We start from the raw sequence: 24,772 nt of genomic DNA on the forward strand, positions 1-24,772 counted from the left end.
TCAGATCGTATGTACGAGATAGCATATTTGCCGCTGCATATTTGGAACATCCTACAATGGTTCCGTCGGATATCTAATTTACATGAAGTAGTGATTTATATAAGTAGTATATTTATATAGGTCATGTAATTACAAAAATCATTATGTGAATGATTTATTTCAACTATGTCGTTGTGTTATATCTTCATATATCAATAATTTTTCTTTATTTTGTAGTCTTTCTTGATACAAAATATGAAATTATATTTGCCACCATAGATTCGCTATATTTAATAATATTTATATCGTTTTTCTAATAACAGGATATAAACAATTACAAATTTATGCATATAAATCAGTGCTAGACACGATCTGCACATTTCGGTCGATTTTCGTAAGCTAATGCCTACCAGCTCCCCACTACGTAAGACGTTTTTAATTAAAACGTCTTATTCAACTTTAAATTAACAGTTATTTATTAATTTACAAATTGGAAAGAGTCTCTGGAACATTAAACAAATCTAATCTATCGAATATAATATAATAATATTTTAGGATTTTTATATCGTAAATGTTATAATCGAGAATTTTGAAACTTTGTTATTGAATTAATTATTAAAAAGCAAAATATTTTAAAGATCGCGTTTAAAGTATTGATATTTGGCAGTCACGTGACACGAATCTTCATCGCGTTACAGATGCGTCGTACCTGAAGCAGAGCGCTACTTGCGTTGCCTCAAGACGTAGTGGGGAGCCAGTAGGCATTAGCTTACGAAAATCGACCGAAATGTGCAGATCGTGTATGAAGTTAATAATGATTGTGATGGAAGCTAATTAAGCACAAGAAACGCTCTCGAACATTAGTTACAACTTCAATATCATTGTCAAATTTTTACACTGAAGATGGTTACATTCCTTAGGCCGAAACGTCTGTTATATTTTTAATAAAATAAATTTTTAAGCAATTCTAACCAGCTCCTGCTCTAATAGCCTGTTTTTATTACGATTATTGTTTAATAAGAAAGAGCAAATTTTAATATTAATTAAAATTTTTATAATTTATTTGCAATTATTTTTTTCTTACTATATTTATCAATCAATAATTTTTTTCACCTGCAAATTTTCGTACAAAAATGACAATTGTGATTCAAAATAACACGTTCCAATGATTACTGCAGTATTTTTTCCTCGTAATTGTTTTGGATTGATCCCTGCATCGATAATTGCTTCGTAACTGTGTTCCAGTAACATTCTTATCATAGGATCAAGTATATTTGTTTGTTTGAAAGATATATCAAAAAAATCGGCATCAAACTTTTCCAGATTATTAATTGTTCCCGTGCGAAGTGGTAAGTCCGAATGCTCTAACAAATATATATTTGTAAATTGTAACTATATGTGTTCTGTACATTTATTATTGTAAAACTATAGTTTAAAGTACATTTTTAAAACGTATAATTATGCAATGTCTCGTCCGGATGGATACTTGTAGTAGTGCTCCGCGCTGCGCTATCCTCAACAGGTTTTTTAACCTATGAAAAATTCAAATTAGGCGCCGCTCTCCTGCCCCGAGGCGCGCCTATCTGCACTTATGGCTGTCATTGTTTTCCTGTTGTGCGATTCCTCAACACGCGGTTACAATATTATAATTTTTATTTAGTGATTTCCAGGGTTTTTCAGAGATGGGAAAGGCCATCGCACGGGTCAAAGAGGAGGAAACTATCACGATCACATCCAGGGAGCGGCTGACGGGCATGGATAATAAAATATCTCGCTCGATCGAGATTCTGACACAAAGTGAGGTTAGAGCGCTCAGTCGCCTCTCCTAATTAGTGTCACTGGCCTCCGTGGCGGATTACCAGGAGGCTCAAAGGTCAGGTGCAGAGCCAGATACCCCCACTCAGACGAGATCTGATTCGGAGGATAATCTCTTGGCATCCATCGGAGCCAAGTGAGGCCTGCGGACCCTCAGATAGGTGTGTATGATATTGCTGGATCTGTATTTGCGAAATACAGGCGGCATGACGGCACAACCTTTTTTCCGATTAATCGGAACACAGACTCTCTTATCGCGGAGACGGTCCAGATTCTCGGCGAAGGCAAACGGCTATCCAGGTCGCCTAAGCACGTCTCGCTGCAGGAGGACTCTCTGCCCATGACCTCTGCCCCAACGAGGGATACCGCAGATGATCTCGCCAGACGGTTGTTTGGTTCCGATCTCGACGGAAAGGAGTTTTTGCCTTGGAATGAGGTATTAACACAGAGATGGCACGAACTATCTTGTAAGTATCTTGCAGCGGATCAGCGGGAAGTGTCGCTTAAAAGATTCCCTTCCCCCCGAGGCAATCTTTTCTTAAGGTCCCTACACTGAATCAGGAGTGTAGAGTGGCCACTAGGAATAACGCCACCGTCAAAAGAGACGATTTTACGGCTAAAGATCAGGATTAGGTGGTCATAGCCTTGTACAACTTGGGCGAAGCAGTCTCAGATCTCTTCTGCCCAGAGACGCAAAAGATCTGAACCCAGAGCCTCGCCTCGCTATCACGAGGGTTAACGAAAGAGCGAAGATCCTAACCGATCTTTCCTATCACTTCTCGCTGTCTAGGAGAGCGCAAATCACTCCAACTCTCAAATTAATTGCGACAAACACGGCAGACACTATCCCGGTTGATGATCTCCTTTTTGGCTCCTCATTCGGGGAGCAGATAAAAAAGGCCGCTTCCAAGAAGAAATCATCAAAGGACATAATCAGGTCGACTTTCTGTCAATCCGAGAATTTTTCAGCAACCTATCAAATCACCGGCTAGCGCCGGCCAGATCGGAAACGCCCGCGCCCCTGTCAGACAGTCGAGAGCGACGAATAGGACAAGGGCAGCAAGCAGCAGTCGCCGACCATTTCGTTCCAGACCCCGGTCGAGGAAATATTAGAAGGAGAAGAGGCTGCCTTTCACGCAATAACCACCATCTCAAAGCAGTGAACCCTCGAGTGTCCTTCCAAATCTGAAGGTCGGGGTTGTGCTCAGGAGATTTGCAGATTGCTTGATATAGGGGCGATCGAGAAGGTAGCGGACTGCAAAGAACAATTCTTATCACCATACCTTGTGATTAAGAAATCGTCAGGAAGGTGGAGAATTATTCTCAACCTAAAGGGTCTTAACCAGTTTAATTGCGCACCGCACTTTAAACTGGAAGACTGAAAGACGGTGATCCGCCTCTTCTCCCCGAAGAATTTTCTATTCATAAAAAGACAGGAAACTCTTAGGTTTTCAGTTTCAAGGCTGCCTTTTTTCAATTCCGAGTCCTTCCTTTTGGTTCAGCATCGGCCCCCTATATTTTCACTAAGATATTAAGGCCGGTTTTGTACTCCCTTAAAGAGAAGGGTCTTTTCTTGGTGGCGTGCTTGAACGAATTTCTTCTGATGGCAGATTCGTATGGGCACATCAACGAACGCAAAAGCGTACTCAAACCGGAAAAATCACCAAATATTTGGTTTTATTTTTGGACAAAGAGCACTTTGCGATTTCAATTCTAGCCGGCAAAAGAGAGAAGCTCCTCCAGATGACACTGACTCTGCTCGGAAAGAAACGCTGCAAGATTTGTTCTTTCACTAGCTTTATCGAGTCTTTAATATCGGTCTGTCCAGCAGTACGGTATTCTAAATGAGGAAAAAGTTTCTAGCCCTTGTATCTTCAGATAAGGACCTTGAAACTCAAAGGACTTCGCCGGATTCAATCGAAGATCTTTTATGGTGGCAAACCACCCTTTTGAGTAAGCCACAACGCAACATTAGAACAGAACGTTTCGACCTCGAGAACTTCTCCGATGCGTCACCGAGGAAAGACATCACCATATTAAATTTTTGGAACTCTTAGCAGTCCTTTACGCTCTAAGATGTTTCGCCTTTCAGGCAGAAGGGGCCTACATACTCCTAAGAGTTGATAGCTCCACGGTTTTATCTTACATTAATGTACCGTATGGAGTCTATTAAATTCCCTGTGTTATTTACCTTTTCTCGAAAGATTTGGAAAGGGTGCGCAGAATGGAATATTTTTGTTTACGCTTCGTATATCTCAGCTCAAAATACATCGAGCAAATGCGGAATCACGCGTTGTGTCAAAAGAAACAGAATGGAATCCCGAACAGTCGTACTTGATAGAATCGACTCTCATTTCGGCAACTTTAATGTCGATCTCTTTGCATTATCTATTAACAATAAGTATCAACGCTTTGTATCCTGGCCCAGAACCACTATCACAAGCGGTGGACACCTTTTCTTTAGACTGGAGTGGATTCTACATTTAGGCCTTCCCTCTTTTTATTCTGATTTTAAGGGTCTTACGGAAAATCATTAGAATAGGAGGGTAGGGCTTGTGGTGACCCTCTGGTGGCAGGCCCAGCCATTTTTTCCCCTTACTTAATAAGCTCGCAATCGAACAACCGATTCGCTTTAACCCGGACGCTAATATGCTGCCATCTTCTTTCAGAGAGATTCACCCGACCTGAAACAGAATTTCCCTGGCAGCCGCGAGTTTATCCGACAGGCTTCCTTGCTTAGGGGGACACCGCCTGCAGCAATGAAAACAACGCTGGCATCATTTACAAAAAAAAAAAAAAAAAAAAAACAACCAGGCCACATCAGCCTAGTATACAAATCCCTTGAGATTAGGGTGGTCTTTTTTACCAAAGGAATAGAATCAGCTGTTAGGCTACATCAATTTCGACATTTTTGGAGTTCTTATCCTCCTCCCTTCCGAATGTTGGCTCTTACGCCACCTTAAATACATACCGCTCGGCCGTCTCACTTATCTCTTCGAACGAGGTGGGCTTTCACCCTCTTGTTACCAGATTCTTCAAAGGCGTTGCGGAAACCATAGGAGCCTCGATGTGAATTTCGTCTGAGACACCACACCAATGGTGGACCAGTTAGCTACCTTATATTTGCACGTTAGACTTGCTCTAGATATAGGGTCAAGAAATTAGTCTAATTTCTTGCGCTGAGGACAGTGTCGCCGACCGGATCGAAAGATACCGGCGGTAATGAGAACACGCGCGACAATTCTGTCGCTAGATGAAGTAGAGCGTCTTCGGACGCTCGTATGAGTCTGTCTGCTCGCGCGGAGTTGACCAAACACAAAGCAAGATCAAAGAATGCAAACCCTAGCGGTCATTCAGCTATCGAATGTTATTCGTGTTAAATACTCTTATCATAGTGATACCTGCTAGACTTAAGACGTCAAGGAGCGGGAGATCGCAACCTCTACTCTTTTTCAAACCTTTTCTTGACAGACCGGAGCTCTGCGGTTTCTCCTTAATTAATTTCTACCTTAGGGTAACACACGATCTTCGGCAGAAGTCGCGTGACTTGTTTCTTATTTCCTCTCGCTCTCCACACAATGCTGCTTTCCCCTCAGACATTGTGTTCAAGGGTTAAAGCGGAGCTGAACGCAGCAGGAATAGATACAAGAGTCTTTTCGACACATTCTATCCACCACGCTTCTACATCTTTGCAGCAGCTAAGGGCATTAGTGTGGATAAGATCAGACGTACTGCAGGCTGGAGTACATCCTCGGACGTCTTTGTGCGTCTTTACAATCGTCTAATTGTCAATCACGCGACTTTCCAGTCTGCAATTCTGCAAAATTCATAATTTACATAATTACCTGGCAATATATGTTATTAGGAGGCATTCCAAAAATTTTTTTTTTTACTAGAATTTATATTCTATGAATTGTTGGATTAGAATATTTATGCCATTGCCTTGCTATTTTAAGTCTATGCATATAAGCCAATCAGGAATTTTTATTCTGTTTTCCTTTAGTCTTGTTCAGTTCCTTGTGTGGACAACAAGATGTATGGAAAGAAGGTGTACATAAGCGAAGTATGTAAACACCACCAGAAGAGACAGTTATAAAATTAACTATGTTCCACATATTTTATTTTAGTCTCATCACAAATCTGAGCGTTAAACATCTACAAGTATCCATCTGGACGAGACATTGCATAATTGAATAATTAAACGAACTTACCGTGAAGTTCAATTATAATTATGCTGTCTCGTCCGGATGGAGAGTCCCTCCCACCCACAACCCTGGATCAGATTTGTGTGCTTTAAACGAATGACAGCCATAAGTGCAGATAGGCGCGCCTCGGGGCAGGAGAGCGGCGCCTAATTTGAATTTTTCATAGGTTAAAAAACTTGTTGAGGATAGCGCAGCGCGGAGCACTACTACAAGTATCCATCCGGACGAGACAGCATAATTATAATTGAACTTCACGGTAAGTTCGTTTAATTATTCAATTATCTACTGTAATTAATGACAAAGAAAAGATTATTAATCACATTTATGAATAAATGCAAAATTATAATTTATAAATTAATTACCTATATCCCATCGATTTAATCTTAGAAGATTAATTTTGTTGAATAGATTTTTTTGTAATTGTTTTATATTGTCTGAGCTTGGGAATCTACCAGCGATACCAGAAATAACAATTTCGTCACTGGATTCGGTATTAATATATGATTGATAGGTTCTTTCGGTACCCATAATTCTGACTGTTTTATTGGATATACAAATGCAGAAAAATAAATGCAAATATACTTATCTTATTTTATTTGGTTTTACTTGTTGTAATGTTTTTTTATGATATTTGGATTCGAAAATGCGCCGTGTCACTGTAATATTGGATATTGGTTGAAGACTGAATGATAAAGCGCTGAAGCACAGTTTTTATAAGCAAGTTGACGTAATTAGTCATGTGAGGTTTTAAGGACTTTAAACTATGAATGTATTATCGTTTCCGCTGTACATTTAATAATTCAATTTCCTAGTTTTGTAACGTAAGTAAAATATGTCTAATTGAAATTTATTGGTATTATTATTAGTTATTTATTTAATATTATAGAGATTAATAAATATGTATTATTTAAGATTAAGTTATTTGGTAATTAAATACAAAATACTCTACAAACAACAATTAGGGAAGCAAGAAAATTGTTCAAAAAAAGGCAATTTTCAAAGCATTGTAATGCCGGAAAAAATTATCGTTTTTTAATTCTAAATAAAGCATTTTAAAGCTTGTAACTATTTTTAAATGTGTGTGATTTTGACGGATTTTAATTTTTTTTTTATTTTATGAATTTGATCGCATAATCGTGATACTCTTTGAATAATACTCATGTCGACGATATTTTCATTAAGAAAAAAATTTTCTATTTTTTGTTTAAAAAGTTAGACAGTAACTCTTATAGTGCTGAAAAAATAATAAAAATTGTTTTTAGAGATTTTTAAATTATTTATTGCGGTGGAGTAGATTCTCTCATCTTTTAGGTTTTTAACAATTTCGGCTCATTCAAGTATCATGGACACGTAAAAATAAATTTTTTAGCTAATAACGTCATTGTGTATTGTTGTGATAGAATTAAACTAAAAATGTAGTGTCATTGTAGTCAAATATTGATCTGGTGTCATTATTCACTAATGTTCCGAATGAACTAGCAATTTCTGGTATCAAAAACATTGGAATCTCATTTTAAAAAATACAACATTTTCTCAAGATGAATTTATATGCGCCATTAGATTCATATTAAGTTCCACATATTTTATACATATTTGACGTTAACATTTATAAACAAACTTTTTGGGAGTCCTACGGGCTGTCCACTCTCACCCATCATCGCTGACACCACTCTATGTGATATAAAGGAGAGAGTGATAAGCTCTGAAATAAGCTCACATTTTATCCATCGTTTTCTCTCAGATGTGTGGACAACATAATCCTATCTGCTCCGAGAAATTATATGGATCATATGTTACAGATTTTTAATTTATATCGTAAAAGAATACAATTGACAATAGAAATAGATGAGGAAGGCTATTTGAATTTCCTAAATGTGGAATTGATTGTCAAGGATGGGTGCATTATATTTGACTGTTATAAGAAACTTATTTTTTGGGAAATTTTTAAATTTTGTTTGTCAATATTCGATTACGCAAAAAGAAGCGCGATTATGAGTTCAATAAAGATAAAGCCATCTAACTATCTCACCCATCATCTAATTTCACCAAAAGAATTTAACAGATATAGTAAAAATTCGATTAAAAAGTGGATGCCGAATCACATTCATATTTAATTTATCAAAAAAAATGGACTTAATTATAAAAGACCCCGCACATTTTATATAAAAAAAGTGGGTTTGGTCAAACTGGCTGAACTTGAAATATGTTTTAGTTTAGGTGATGTTAATTAAAAGTTTTCTTTGGCAAAAAGTCCAAAAATCAAAAGTATAAAAGATATGATAATTTGAAGTGAGTCCTATTAGAGTTTAAGAAATGCCTGTTTTTAAATACACAAATTAAATTAATATATAAATGTTTGAAAAAATATACATATACATTTATATGATGTATGGCACTTCTACAGTTTTTAATGACTCCAAATTTTTATCTTCCTTTGAAACTGTAAGAACGGAAAAGAAAAGAAAATTTTAGATATGCAGTGACGAAAGACGAAAGACGGATGTGCGACATTAATGACCCTTAAAATATTAAATAATGACTTCTGTCATTACTTAATATTCACTCATTTACGTAAATTATAATATCCTCGGTAGCAAAGTTTAGAGTATAAATTATTAATCTAGAGCAAACTTTTATAATTAATACGCCGTGAACTATGCCAAAATAAATCACATATTTATATAAGCTTGCTATGATAGCACATATGTAATAAAAAGAACAAATACAGCGTATATTTTAATCATAAAAGTTACATAACTTTCAATATATTTGTTGTACGTTTTTAAAATCAGTTTTAAATAGATGTAAAAAATAAAAATACACAAATCGTTTAATTAAAGTTTAAAAATAAATTCTACACATAAAGTACTATTTAATATAATTTTTTTGAAATATTATTTCGAATTATGTTATGATACACGCAATTTAAAAGGAATTTGAGAGTACGATTTGTAGATCATTATAGATAACATAAATTTTAATGAGAGTGTGCTTTCTGTTGCCTCAACAGAATGAACTAACAAAAAAAACTCGTAATTACATAATTTTAATTTGAATTTTAGATTTCAATTTCAAGAATTTGAATTTTAGAGAAAATACGAGAAAAGATATTTTCACTTTTTGCAGCTAAAAAAATATAACGAGTTTTTATTGTATTTTTAAAAATGCACTATGTCAAATTTTGAATCTATTATCACTTTTGGAATTTTTTATACAACTGATACACATGTAACACGGTCATCAACACTATCGTAATTGCTAGTTATATTGTTGCGGTGTAGTGGATATTTCACATTTATCGAGTAAAAGTACACTAATGATTAACTAAAAATGCACCAGAAATAATACTATATACATATTAATAAACAATATTATTTCTATTTGTGGCATGCATATAAGTAAAAGTAAAAAAAACAAGTTCTTAATTTACACAAAAACCATTGCTGTACTATATTACATTATTGCAAAATGTTATATATAACGTATATGCTATTTATAATTTGTCACGTAATGATTTGACGTATTATATTTGTGTAATGCTTTTTTTTCTTTTTTTACTTACATATAACAATTGTTACGTTAATTATTCTTTCGATATAACTGCTGCAAACTGCATTTATTGGGGCATAAAATATATAAATTGTGGCAACATTGTAGATGCATATAATTGTGTAGTATTGTATTATACATGTAATTAGTAATTAGTATTGTAATATATATGTAATTAGCCATGCGGAAATAGAAAAGAAATAAAGGATATGCGTTGCTGAATGGTCCGGATGCAATTGTGTGATGCTTATTAATTTATGTAAAGTACAATGTAATTTCTTGGAAGTTTCTTAACGACGCTTTTTATAAGTGTGTTCTAATATAAATTGTGCTTGACATATAATACTATGTTGGCAAAAACAATTCGCGTATAAACAATTAAACGTTGCATTTTTTGAAGCTTGTCATTTGTTACCTCACAAGTTCGCCTAGCATTCGACGTGCACGTTGTTTTACGAATAAGTGAGTTGAAAAAATGGCAGAGTATACCGCAGAAGAGTATGTCAATATGTTGATTGAATATGGAAGAGCCGGAGAAAATGCTCGGCTAGCGGCTAATTTTTACGCCGAACGATTTCCCGAACGCGAACGACATCCGGATCATAAAGTGATTTTGAGGTGTGTTCAACGGGCTAAAGAGACAGGCAGTCTCTTATTAAATCGGCGGAACGCCGGTGCAGCGGTAAACATCCGGGTAAATGAAGAGGAGAGAATTCTTCAAGAATTTAAAGAAAACCCCGGAACCAGCATTCGAAGTGTGGCTCGATTGCTCGAACTTTCGCGATACGCGGTGCACCGTACTCTGCGTCAAAACGAATTGCACCCGTATCACTATCAGAGAGTGCAACAGCTTTTGCCGAGAGATGCGGAACAACGAATCTACTTCTGTGAAGGTATTTTTATTATCTTTATTTAGTGTTTTTACCTTAAAACGTGTAGCTAAATATTAATTATTAACTCGGCAAAACACACAGGATTTCTCGCTCAGTGTCGGCGGAATAATTTTTTCCCCGACCGCATATTATGGACTGATGAAGCAACATTCACACCGAATGGTGTATTCAACAGCCATAATTTTTTATATTGAACAGAAGAAAATCCGCACGCCGTTCGAGAATGTAGATTCCAATATCGTTGGGCGATAAATGTATGGGCAGGAGTATTTGGGAACCGAATTGTAAGTAATAAACTTTTACTTATTGTTAGTAAAAGCTAAAGAAAATTTTCTTTCTTTAATCATTTATTTTGATAATTTTTTCAGATCGGTCCTTATTTCCTATCGCCTCGTCTAATTGGAGAAACAGATAATAATTTTCTCCAAAATCAATTGCCTGCTCTTCTTGAAGATGTTCCTGTTCAAGTAAGAGCAGACATGATTTTCCAACACGACGGAGCTCCAGCGCATTTCTCTCGGCAAGTACGCGAATTTTTAAACGCGCATTATCCGGACAGATGGATGGGTCGAGGTGGCCCAATCATTTGGCCGGCGCGATCGCCAGACTTAAATGTTTTGGACTACTTTTTATGGGGTCACATAAAAAAAGTTTAGTCGATCACAGGCGTGATGGTACGGAAGCTGAAGTAGAAGCAGCAATTCGCGCTGCTTTTAATACCATCACGCCAGATATGGCGTATCACGCATCGCGCAATATTATTCGAAGAGCTGAACTCTGCTTACGAGAACGAGGAAGGCACTTCGAACAATTTTTGCATTAAAAAATATGAGTGGATTAGACCTACTGGGGATACCACTATAAAAAAAATGCGCCGTATTATCTACCGCAAGGTGGTGTGGAAACGATAATATTTTCCATATCATGATACAGAGAGAAGAAAGAAGAAAGTATGGCACACCCGTTTTAATAGCAATTAAAAATATTCCATTTAATATAAAAGTAATAATTTTTTTTGTCAAGAAATAATTGTTTTAACAAAAATTCGATAACACACACATTATGTCGCGATGTAATAGTAATTCGATAATTTAAAATTATGTCTAGATCATAATAAATGTATGAATTAAAATTATGTTTCGACATAATTTTAATTTATTAATAAGATTTGAATTTTTCTTTACATATTTTTCTGAAAACATGTATTTTTTTGAAACTTTTGTATTAAAAATGAAATTTTATTTTTTATTATAAAGTAAAACGGCGTGTCATACAGAAGAAAATGAGAGAGAAAGAGAGAGAGAGAGAGAGAGAGGGAGAGAGAGAGAGAGAGGGAGAGAGAGGGAGAGAGAGGGAGAGAGAGAGAGAGAGAGAGAGAGAGAGAGAGAGAGAGAGAGAGAGAGAGAGAGAGAGAGAGAGAGAGAGAGAGAGAGAGAGAGAGAGAGAGAGCGTGTGAGAAAATTCAAGAAAATATTTGATGCCGTGCTGTAAGATTACGCGCCGCTCATTATTGATAGCCGCTCGCCGCTCCTCCCACTGCTTCATCGCGCGCCTAGTGACCGCGTAGCGCTGGGACGTCCTTCTCGCCGCGCGCGCTTTACTCGCACGGATTCGCTGATTCTTTTTCGTTAATATCTCCGTTATTATTTCGTAAATCAAAAAATGGTAGAGGACATAGTATCTTTTCTACTCGGTTTGATCTGCCCTACCTGCGTATGAGCGGTGGGGCGATTATTACCAGACACCCTGTATACATACGATACAATGCATAACGTCTACTTTGACTCTCTTATGCCTACCTCAAAATAAAAGATTAAGGTTAAATATAGGTGCTAAATTTTGACTCGGGATATACAATTAATAATTCAATTTTCTAGTTTTGTCACGTAAGTAAAATATGTCTAATTGAAATTTATTGGTATTATTATTAGTTATTTATTTAATATTATAGAGATTAGTGAATATTTATTATTTAAGACTAAATTATTTAATAATTAAATACAAAATACTCTACAAATCCCAATTAGGGAAGCAAGAAAATTGTTCAAAAAATGGCAATTTTCAAAGCATTGTAACGCCGGAAAAAATCATGGTTTTTTAATTCGAAACAAAGCATTTTGTAGCTTGTAACTACTTTTAAATGTGTGCGACTTTGGCGGATTTTAATTTCCTTTAATTTTATGAATTTGATTGCATAACCGTGATACTCTTTGAATAATACTCATGTCGATGATATTTTCATTAAAAAGAATTTTCCATTTTTTGTTTAAATAGTTTGGTAATAACACTTATAATGCTAAAAAAATAATGAAAATTGTTTGTAGAGATTCTTCAATTATTGATTGCGGTGGAGTAGATTGTTCTTTTAGTTTTTTTAACAATTTCGGCTAATTCAAGTATGATTGACACATGAAAATAAATGTTTTGGCTAATAATGTTATTGTTTTGAGATAGAATTAAACCAAAAATGTAGTATTATTGTAGTCAAATATTGTTGTAATGTCATTATTCACTAATGTTTTGAATGAACTAGCAATTTCTGGTATTAAAAAAATTGGAATTTTATTTCAAAGAACACAGCATTTTCTCAAGATGAATTTACATGTGCCATTAGATTCATATTAAGTTTCACATATTTTATATTTGACGGTAACATTTATAAACAAACTTTTGGGAGTCCTACGGACTATCTTCTTTCACTCATCATCACAGACATCACTTTATGTGACATGGAGGAGAGAGTGATAAATAAGCTCACATTTCATCCATTGTTTTACCTCAGATATGTGGACAACATAATCCTAGCTGTTCCGAGACATTATATGGATTTAATGTTACAGATATTCAATTCATATCATGAAAGAATACAATACATAATATTATAGAAATAAGGAGGCCAATTGAATTTCCTGGATGTGGAATTGATTGTCAAGGATGGGTGCATTATATTTGAATGATATAAAAAACCCATTTTGGGACGGAATAAGAATTTTGAGACTTTTCGTCCGCCATCTTGAATTCGTGAAATCTGATAACAGATTCGTAATCAGCGATCAAAAAAACCCCTATATACAAATTTTTATAAAAATTGAACAATTTTGAGAACTTCCGTCCGCCATGTTAAATCCGCCATCTTGAATTCTAAAAATCTGATAAAAGATTTGAAATCAGCGACCCATAAAACCTCAGTAGACCTATTTTCATTGGGAATTCATCAAAAGAAATTGTTGTGCTCGGAATAATCGAAAAAAGCGTAACATTAATGGCTTTGGATCGCCATATTAGACGTTGCCATCTTAAATTTCAAAATACTCACCCACACATTTTAAAGCTTAGGGTCCATGGACGCAAGATTTTCACTTCTTAGAGATATTTTCATCCGACTTCGATGCGAAAATATCGATTAAAAAAAATGTTGGAGTGAGTCAATAATAGAAGAGACCGAGGTTAGTTGCTATAGAACAGCGCTCGGAATTAGTTACACATTTCGGGCCGATTCAGGAGACAACGCCTCCTGTTCCCCCACTACCGCCCGGCCGCTGGCGGCCGAGCCGCCGATAGCTCTGGCGCAGGAGCGTTTTATATAAGAAATAGGCTGGGTTGTTGAGGCACCTTTCAGAAAATAATAATATTTTCTTTGCTACATAAATAATGTTTATTTTTATTAATAATTAAATATATATATATTATGTATTAATGAAAATAAACATTATTTATGTAGTGAAAAAAATGTTACGATTTCCTGAGAGATGCCTAAACAATCCAGCCTATTTCTAATATAAAACGCTCCTGACATAGTATCTTAAGACGACGATGACGACGACTTAAGACGATCTTAAATATAAGAAATGACTATGAATACCGGCCTTAGCTCGCCCTCGCTGAGCTAAGAAGTTTATGGTGATTAGGCGAGAGGGCAAGGAGTGGGGGAATGGAGCGAAAATGGCGCAGACGTGAGAATACCTACATCTTTAGTGCTCTAGTCTCCTGAATCGGCCCGAAATGTACAACTAATTCCGAGCGCTGCTATAGAAACTTCCTTGTACATAAGTAATTTTAGTATTCTTTATAAATAGAAATCAAATAGTTTTAATAAACTTGAAGTCTAGGCTTGTAATTTTCAATAGATATAGTGATAGGAGGATCTCAAGCCCAAGTAGATCGTATTTCTTGATAGTCTCAAATAGTTTTAGTTGTTCAACAAACTGGCCAAGTTGCCTTTGCATCATATTCAATCCATCATTTGGAAAACATTGCATCTAACGTTCCTATAACATCGCAGAACATACAAAACATATTAAAAATGCTTGACGTAAGACGGATGTGCGACATTAATGACCCTGGGAATATTAAATAATGACTTCTGTCACTATTTAATATTCACTCATTTACATAAATTATAATATCTTTGGTAGAAAAGTTTAGAGTATAAATTATTAATCTAGAGTAAACTTTTATAATTAATACGCCGTGAACTATGCTAAAATAAATCACATATTTATATAAGCTTGCTACGATAGCAAATATATAAAAATAAAACAAGTACAGAGTATATTTTAATTTTAAAAATTACATAAATTTCAATATATTTTCCATACTTTTTTAAAATCAACTTTGAATATATTTAAAAGATAAAGATACAAATTGTTTAATTAAAATTAAAAAACAAATTCTACACATAAAGTACTATTTAATATAATTTTTTTAAAATATTATTTTGATATATATTATGATACACGCAATTTAAAAGAAATTTGAGAGTACGATTTGTAGATCATCATAGACAACATAAATTTTAGTGAGAGTGTGCTCTCTGTTGCCGCAACAAAACGAAGTAAACTAACAAAAAAACTCGTAATTACATAATTTTAATTTTAATTTTAAATATTAGTTTAAATAATTTTAATTTTAGAGAAAATACAAGAAAATATATTTTTACTCTACGCAGTTGAAAAAGTTTAATGAGTTCTTATTGCATATTTAAAAATGCATTGTCAAATTTTGAATCTATTACCATCTTTGGAATTTTTTATACAACCAATACACATGTAATATAGTCAACAACATTACCATAATTACATATTATATTGCTGCGGTGTAATGCATATCACACATTTATCGAATAAAAATAAACCAATGATTAGCTAATAATGCATGCACCAAAAATAATATTGTACTATATACATATTAATAAGCAATATTGTTTGTATTTGTGGCATATATAATATATAAGTAAAAGTATAAGTATAAAGAAAACAAGTTTTTAATTTACACAAAAACTATTGCTGTGCTACATTAGATTATTGTAAAATGTTATACATAACGTATATGCTGTTTATAATTTCTCTTGTAATGATTTAAAGTATTATATTTGGATAATACCTTTTCTTTATTTACTTACATATAACAATTGTTATGTTAATTATTCTTTCTATATAACTGCTGCAAATTGCATTTATTGGGACATAAAATATATAAATTGTGGCAACATTGTAAATGCATATAAAAAGTGTTGTTGACGCTTTTTCGCGACGCTGATTGATTATCGCAATTATTCTGACAGTTTGATAGTTTGAAAGCGAAAGTTATTTTGACGGTTACTTAAAATAAAAAAAAATTTTATTAAAATATTTAGATTTCATAATTATTAAATTATTATAATAAGTGCGCGCGTGCAGCGCGCGCCTGTATTGTTCTAGTTGTATCATAATTTACATGGAATCAAGTATGCAAAAATCGGAAAGAAACGAAGGATATGCGTCGCTGAATGTACGGATGCAATTGTGTATTGTTTATTAATTTATGTAGAGCATGGTATAGTTTTTGCAAGTTTCTTAACGACGCATTTTATAAGTAAATTCTGAAATAAATTGTGCTTGATATGCAATACTATGTTGTCAAAAATCGAACTTGTTTTAGTTTTTTATGATGACAAAAACATAGCAAAAATAATATATACAGCACATGTATTAATAAACTTAAAGGAACATAATTTCATACATGCCATATATCACATAAATTTGGAGATAGTGAGTTTCCTATTGCTACAATAAAAAAATCAAACAAGTTTATATATAATTCATTTGTAATTAAAATACATTTAGATTTTTGCCATACGCTTTAGAATTATGGCATATGCAAACGTAAATATTAATTTAAATGTGCATCTGGGACATCCGTTCTCCTTCCTGTCACTTCAATTATTTATTCACTTCTTTATAATCTAACCCGTGACATAAAATTTTTTATTATGAATGACACATTTAAGATGTTTATGCGGTTGTCCAGTCCTACTTTCGCAGTAAATTGTAGTCTATTATGTAAACAAATAAAAACCTTGAGAATCTCATTTACATAATTTTAGGGAGCTATATATTTTAATTATAAAGGTTGCATAAATTTCAATATATTTTTTGTACTTTTTTAAAATCAATTTTGAATAGATTAAAAAAATAAAATACAAATTGTTTAATTAAAGTTAAAAAACAAATTCTACACATAAAGTACTATTTAATATAATTTTTTTGAAATATTATTTCGAATTATGTTATGATACACGAAATTTAAAAAAAATTTGAGAGTACGATTTGTAGATCATCATAGACAACATAAATTTTAGTGAGTGTGCTCTCTGTTGCCGTAACAAAACAGAGTGAACTAACAAAAAAACTCGTAATTACATCATTTTAATTTTAATTTTAGATATCAATTTACTAATTTTAATTTCAGCACTGGAAAAAAAGTTTTGTTGTATTATAAGAAATTCTGGTTGATTCTACCAGTCTGTTTGTTCGAAAATGGACAAAACAAATTTTTTATTGGAATTACCAGAGAATTCTGATTAATTCCATCCTGTTTAAATCTACCAGAATTTCTTGTTAACTTCGCTACACAATTTTGTTAAGTTTACAAAAATCTACCAGAATTTCTTGTTAATATTACCATATCGTTTTGTTAGATTAACACAACTTTGTAGTTAAAACACGAGTTCGGATAGGTGTAATTTTTTAGAAATAATAATATATATTTAGGTTTAAAATATACATATATTTCATATGTATAATAATAAACACATATACACAATAATAATTTACATATTTATTTTTCTTACAAATCTTTTCTTACCGAATTACTTACTAATTTTTTATTACAAAATAAAAAAAATTATTACATTATTATAGAGAAAAAAAACTTACTATAAACTTATAATAAACTATAAACTCTTCTTATTATATACGAAATTAACATACCATAAAGAAAAATTATTATTGTATAGACACGTAAATTGCATACAGATATACTACAGATATATTATTATTTCAATATCAATTACCACAAGTAAAGATACTATACCAGAAAGTAACCTAAAGTGCTATACTTTATTACAGCAAATTATTAATATTGTTATTATAAGTAAGTGTAAATTTACAAAGCATGTTTAGTTGAGAATTCATCATTAAAAGAATTCCACTTTTACATAAACGTGCAATAATAGCAGGAAGAGGATAAAATAAATTTTCAACAACAATACAAGACATTTCTGCTTGTATTTCAACTTCATAACCATGAAGATCTTTGCAGAATCCTATATTGAGAAGATTTTGGCATACTAAACATAAATTATTAGAATCATTACACAAAACGTGTCTCACAATGCCAAACTGAGGAAGATGATTGGAAGAAATATTTAAAACAACACATAAACCAGACTTATAAATAATTCCTGTAAATTCAGTGTTTTGGAGTAAAATAAAGATTCTGTTGAATTTCTTAGAGGCTCGTCTATGGTAAAATATTCCTTCCTCCTTTTACCAGTATTGCTGACGTTAAGTCGTTAACCGCGAATTGTTGTACCGTGTAATAATTTATATTAGTTAGTTAACTTTGTTGAATGTAGTATTATTTTATTATAACAAATTAACTGTGTGAGAACGTACAGATCATACTCTATATAAATAATTTGTACGAGAAGCATTCAACCGTTTCCGTTGAAGTCTCAGAGCGATCTGAGAAATCGCTTCCCACTTCCTAGAAGTGAGATATCGCTCGCAGAATTAATTTGGAATCGATGCTCGCGATGGCACCACTTGTTGGGAACATCAACGTCACGATTAGACCATGGACATAGGAATATAGGGACAGAGCATGTCGCTGCGGGGGGGAAGCCATTGCGGGACGATGCGACGAGGTAAAGTGTGCCTACATTTGATTGGCTGTTAGTTTGTGCAAGCGCAGTGATGTAAAATAACACATGTTTTGCGAAGGTATGGTTAGGTTAAAAGTTTTAAGCAAAATTTGTGTCAACAATGGTGCAGTGTTTGCTACAATCGTGCAAAAATAGATCTGATTGTCAAAATTGGAAACAAGGAAATAGAAAAAATGTGAAGATAACATTCCACAAGTATATTAATTAAAAATTTCTCACATTTAAAGTAATATATATATTTTATTTTAAGAGTATAAATTGCTAAAAGCATTGTTTTTTAGGTTTCCAAAAAATCCTACAACTCGAGCAATGTGGTTAGAAAGTTTGGGAATAAATTTATCATCTATCCCAAATACAGCTCGCATTTGCTCTGCTCATTTTGATGAAAAATTCTTTGATAAGACATGTTCGATAACTCAACTTAAGCCAAATGCATTGCCGAATGTATAAATAATAACAAAAATTTATTTTTTATTTATGATATATGTACAATATTTTATTTATATATTTATGAATATTCTTATATTTCAGAGAACACTTGCAATACAACAACTTTCTTCGAATTCTACTGTAGTAGAACAATCTACACATGATAAAAATCAAATTTCTTCTTCAAATTTTGTGGCAAAATCTAATATTGAAAATCCTGCCAGTATTACAAACGATAATATACATGATACAACAGATCATTTGTTAGAACCAATAGTTCCAACAGAATCAATCAATGAATTACCAAATATATTTCCATGTAAGAATAATTTTTATTAATTATGATGCATTATTATATAGCTATTTTTAAAGAAAATAGACTGATAATTTCAGTATATCATATTTATTTAAATCTATATAACTATATTTATTATTATTTTAGCACAATCTTTAATATCTAAAATAGATAAAGCGACAATGGTATCACCAAAACGCATCTATAATTCTCCAGAAAAATCCAGATTACGAAGAAGAATAAGATTTTTGGAAGCAGAACATGCGAAGAAAATGAGAAATGTGCGCCAAAAAATATGCCGATACAGCGATCAAGTGGTCACACTCAAAGGCATTTTAAACAAATTAAAAAATAATGAACTGTTAAATGAAACACAAGCCGAAATGATACATCTGCTAGGTGGATCAACCGGTGAGCTTTTTAAACGCTTAATTAGACGGAAAAAAAATGCATGCTTATCTAAACAATATACACCGAAAATCAGGTCATTTGCATTAACACTTCACTATTATTCTCCACGAGCATACGAATATGTTCGTGATCAATTTAATAAGTGCTTGCCACACGCAAAAACTATATCTTCTTGGTATAAAACTATTAATGGGGAACCTGGTATTTCTTCAGAAGCGTTAAACTCTATTACCGAACGTGTAAAAAAAACAGATTATACATTATTTGGCTCTTTAATCTTTGATGAAATGGCTATTCGAGAACATTTCGAATATGACGGTTCCAAATTTAGCGGTTATATTGATTTGGGAAAAAATATTGCTTGTGATGATACCGTCTTAGCAACTCAAGCTTTAACTTTTATGGTTGTTTGCATAAATGGTGAATGGAAAATTCCAATCGCGTACTATTTAATAAAAGGAATATCTACAAGTGAGAAAAGTAATTTAGTGATTGAGTGCTTGAAGGCTGTGCATGAAACGGGCTTGAGAATGGTATCTTTGACTTGTGACGGAACATCTACAAATTTTTCTGTTCTTAAAAATCTTGGATGCAATTTTAACGATATAACTTCGTTACAGACGTCATTTCCACATCCTGCAACAAATGAAAAAGTAGCAGCTTTTTTTGATCCCAGCCACATGCTAAAATTGGTACGAAATACCTTTGGAGACATCAAAACTTTTATTGATGGAAATAATCAACTAATCAAATGGTCATACTTAAATAATCTTCATGAATTACAAGAATGCGAAAATATGCATTTAGGGAACAAATTACGAAGTGCACACATTAATTATAATAAACAAAAAATGAAAGTCCGTTTAGCGGCTCAGATTTTTAGTAATTCGGTAGCAGATTCGCTTTTCTTTTGTGAGAAGAATTTAATGTTAAAAAAATTTGAAGGTTGCGAGGGAACAATATCAAATTTTTATTAACTTTTAATGATCTCTTTGACATATTAAATTCAAGAAACATGAAACAGTTTGGATTAAAACAAGCATTATGTTCTCAAAATATAGAATTAATAACAAATAAATTTAACGAATTTAAAATGTACATATTATCATTAAAAAAAGAAAATGGTGAGTTATTATGTCACTCTCGTCGAAAAACTGGGTTTTTAGGCTTTCTCATTTGTATAGAAAGTGCATTCTTATTATTTAAAGAACTGTGTACAGAGAAAAATTATTTAAAATACATTCCGTTTTATAAATTTAGTCAAGATCATATAGAATTATTATTTGGATGTTTTCGACATCATGGCGGAGGAAATAATAATCCTACCGTCAGACAATTCAAAGCCGCTATGAAAAAAATTCTTGTTCACGCAGATTTACGTAACTCAGAAACTGGAAATTGTATTTCTTTAGAAGAAATATCAATTTTACACGTAACATCTGCTGGCAAAATAAAAAATTCCGAAGACATTATAAATTCCACGTCACGGCTGTCACGATTACATAATGATAATGAATCGGATGAAAACAATAATTATGATGAAGATTTTAATTTAATTAATGATCACAACTATATTTCGGATGTCCGGGAAATCTCGGAATTTTCTAGTAATGTCGTCGAATATATTGCCGGCTATGTCGTAATGCAATTAAAAAAAAAGTTAATTTGCGATATTTGTATTAGTGCATTAATAAATAACGATGGAAAGAATAATTTAATAAGTGTAAAAAGTCGCGGGGGATTAATACAACCCTCAGAGGATGTTATTACTATTTGTCGTAAATGTGAGACGGAAATTCGGTGTGCCATTCATGCAAGCAAAACATTTACATGTATAAAACGAAAATATAATGAGTCCTATATATCGAACCAAGTTTTAAAGCAATTTATTAATGTCACTTTATTTAAAGATTTAAATAAGCATGCATACGACCAATCATTAATGGAAAATCACGTTGTCCGCTTAATCCGAGCTATTGTCAACAAATATGTTAAAATTAGATTATACTATATAGCGTTGAATACTATAGATAAGTCAAATAGTCAACGTCAGTTATTTAATAAACTTATACTTTTTAAAGGACAATAATAAAAATTGTTATTTATCACTTTATAATATATTATTTAAAAAATTGTTACTATTAAAGTTTTTTTATATTTTATAAAGTAACAATATATTTTATGAAAATTATAAAACTTTTGTAACAAGTAAATTATATGATTTAAGTAAAGTATATGATTTCGTTTTTTAATAATATTTATATTTACAATTATTCATTATGTATAATTTTTATGATATCCTTTTAACTACTGACTAATAATTTCGTTGCAATAAACTATTTTAAAAAATTCACTATTATAATATTATTATTTCCTTCTAAATTAAGAAAATATAAAAATATAGTCATTTATTCTTTTTCACAATTAAAGCCTTAATTCAGATTGCTTATGTTGCATGCAGTCTGAATAAGTTTGACGGTATTGAGCATGCGCAAAACCATAACCAATCAAATTCAGGCACACTATCATGGCGGACCCCCCCCGCATTTTCGCTTTACTCCCCTTGCCCATTTCTTATGTTTGTGCTCTGTCCCTATATTCCTATGTCCATGGATTAGACGCCTTAAATTCTAGCATGATGTTAGGAGCATGTTCCAAACATTCAGCCTAAGAAACTTCTAAACATTTGCCCGTAAAATATATATGCTGGTAAAGAATTCTTAAATGTAGAGAAATTATTCGAAAATGAAATGTCATCCGCAAAAAGTATTAGATCTAGTTTTTGATTATCAATCAAACCCATTTTAGATGAAAATCTATAACAAAGATAAAATTCTTCTTTTACAGCAAGTGAATGAGTAATATTTTTACGAGAACACGTGGCGTTCGCAGCAAGTTAAGAATCGATTTCTTGATTCAAATCGTGCAACACTTAAATGAGATAAAGGTCCACTTTTTTTCAATGCAGTTTTATAATGTGTCATATTAGGATGTTTCGCTTTTAAATTATCCATAAAAAGATTGCAATATTTTACATGATGCTTTTCTATTAACACTGCAAGCAGCTCAGCGCATTCCTCTTGCAGATATTTGGCATTTATTAAATCATGAACCTTGCGTAAAATCAAATAATAATCCCATACATCATTATGACAAACATCTTCTCCAACAATAAATGGAAATAAAAGGAAAAAATAACAGGTGGTTGAAATTTGGAACGTTCCTGGAGCGATTTTTTAAAAATGATTTGTCGCTCTTCTCCTTTTGCAGGCAGGAAGTTTCGAGATCTACAAACAAAGTACAAAAGAGACCGATCCGATACATGCGTCGGAAGACAGCCTTATACTCAAAAAACCTCCTCCAAAATCACTTAAAAAATTCTCTTTGTGTCTTCTGACGCGTGTATCGATCGGTTTCTTTTATTTGACGTATGAGGGCTTTGGAACTTCCTTTGTGCAGAAGGAGAAGAGCGACAAATCATTTCTAGCTTGGCGAGAATTTTTCAAGTGATTTTGGAGGAGATTTTTTGAATATAAAAGTGTCTCCCAACGCATGTATCGGATCGGTCTCTTATGTGCCTACTTAGTTTGTGGGTCTCAAAACTTCCTCCCTGCAAAAGGAAAAGAGCGACAAATCATTTTTATCGTAATGAAAATTTTTTAAACAATTTCGGAGGAGGTTTTTTGAATATAAGGATGTTTTCCGACACATGTATGCGATCGGTCTCTTTTGTATGTCGTGTGAGGGCCTCGGAACTTTCTCTGTGCAGAAGGAGAAGAGCGACAAATCATTTTTAGCTTGGCGAGAATTGTTTAAGTGATTTTGGGGGTAGTTTTTCGGGTACAAAAGTGTCTTCCGACGCATATATCGGATCGATCTCTTTTATACTTTGTTTGTGCGTCTCAAACCTTCCTCCCTGCAAAAGCAGAAAAACGACAAATTATTTTTAAAAAATTGCTTTAGGAACGTTCCAAACTTCAACCAGCTTATTATATCGATTGTTGTATGTACTCAGAACTAAAAGTATAAAACTAATTCTGACAATTCATTCGAAAAAACTTATTCAAAGTGTAAAATCTATAAATTGTTTAACATACCTTTGAGGTTATGAAGTCAGAATCAGAATTGGGCAATGGTATTGGCTGCCAACAACTATGTAGAATTTTATAATGACGGTGAACCGCATGATATCAAGGTATGTTTAGACAATTTAGAGATTTATGTACCGTACAAGGTAGATAATTATTCCGATTAAACCGTAATATCATATTTAAAAAATTTTTGCATTAACATTACGTAATCTCATATCCGAACAACGACCAATCTATTGAGGATGATCAAAGAATTGAGCGAAACTTACAACATTTTAATATGAAAGAAGATATAAAAGCAACACACAAATGGCCTCGGCTTCAAATCTCCGATTCTTTTTACAATTTCGATTAATACGAGCCTGTATACTTACACAAATGATATTTTTTATAAACCTATAAACATTATATTTTAACAATTTGATTTGTCAGTAACTAAAAACTATACAAGTTTGATTTTTATACGCATATTTAACTGATTATGTATTTTAATTTCTGCGCTCTTCTGTCGACTAGTAAAGTGTTTTCCTGTTGAGCGACCTTTTAGCAACTGTTTGTGAGACATAATATATATATTATGTCAGTTACGAATATGCTTAGTATACGGAGACTTCTCGGTACAAATAGGATCACAGTTTGGTTTATATACCATTGGCATTCACGATTTGTGTGTAAGACAATGTTAACTGTATTATTCTTACAAAATTGTTAGTTTTCACGTACCATTGCTTTTAATTGACGATTTTAATACATGTAGGTAAGTAACTAGAAACGAAATATTACTAATTCAAAATATAGAAAAATTTATAAAGCGTAATAAATACAAGTTTATTTAATCAAATCTCTTTCTGAATAAGTAACTGTATCAATAATTTCTTTTTACTTTGTACAACATGAGT

The 24,772-nt window shown here is 32.9% G+C and overlaps 1 protein-coding gene across 1 annotated transcript; it reads left to right on the plus strand.

Annotated features, from left to right (window-relative positions):
• The first annotated feature begins 18,238 nt into the window (after positions 1 to 18,238).
• On the plus strand, positions 18,239 to 20,904 carry LOC105678052 (THAP domain-containing protein 1-like). Its single transcript, XM_067348470.1, has 5 exons — positions 18,239 to 18,842; positions 18,929 to 19,091; positions 19,179 to 19,395; positions 19,519 to 19,782; positions 20,403 to 20,904. The coding sequence occupies exons 1-5, from the start codon at positions 18,748 to 18,750 to the stop codon at positions 20,429 to 20,431; spliced, it is 768 nt and encodes a 255-aa protein (XP_067204571.1). The 5' UTR covers positions 18,239 to 18,747; the 3' UTR covers positions 20,432 to 20,904.
• The last annotated feature ends 3,868 nt before the right edge of the window (positions 20,905 to 24,772 follow it).

Source organism: Linepithema humile, chromosome 1 (assembly GCF_040581485.1).
Source record: "Linepithema humile isolate Giens D197 chromosome 1, Lhum_UNIL_v1.0, whole genome shotgun sequence".
Taxonomy (NCBI): Eukaryota; Metazoa; Arthropoda; class Insecta; order Hymenoptera; family Formicidae; genus Linepithema; species Linepithema humile.

What these genes read in the sequence shown, in the direction of transcription:
- LOC105678052 (XM_067348470.1), top strand. Translation starts at nt 18,748, where the DNA reads ATGGTGCAGTGTTTGCTACAATCGTGCAAAAATAGATCTGATTGTCAA. An exon ending in GTGAAGATAACATTCCACAA is followed by an intron (nt 18,843 to 18,928) that starts GTATATTAATTA and finishes ATTGTTTTTTAG; the next exon opens with GTTTCCAAAAAATCCTACAA. An exon ending in TCTGCTAGGTGGATCAACCG is followed by an intron (nt 19,783 to 20,402) that starts GTGAGCTTTTTA and finishes ACTTCGTTACAG; the next exon opens with ACGTCATTTCCACATCCTGC.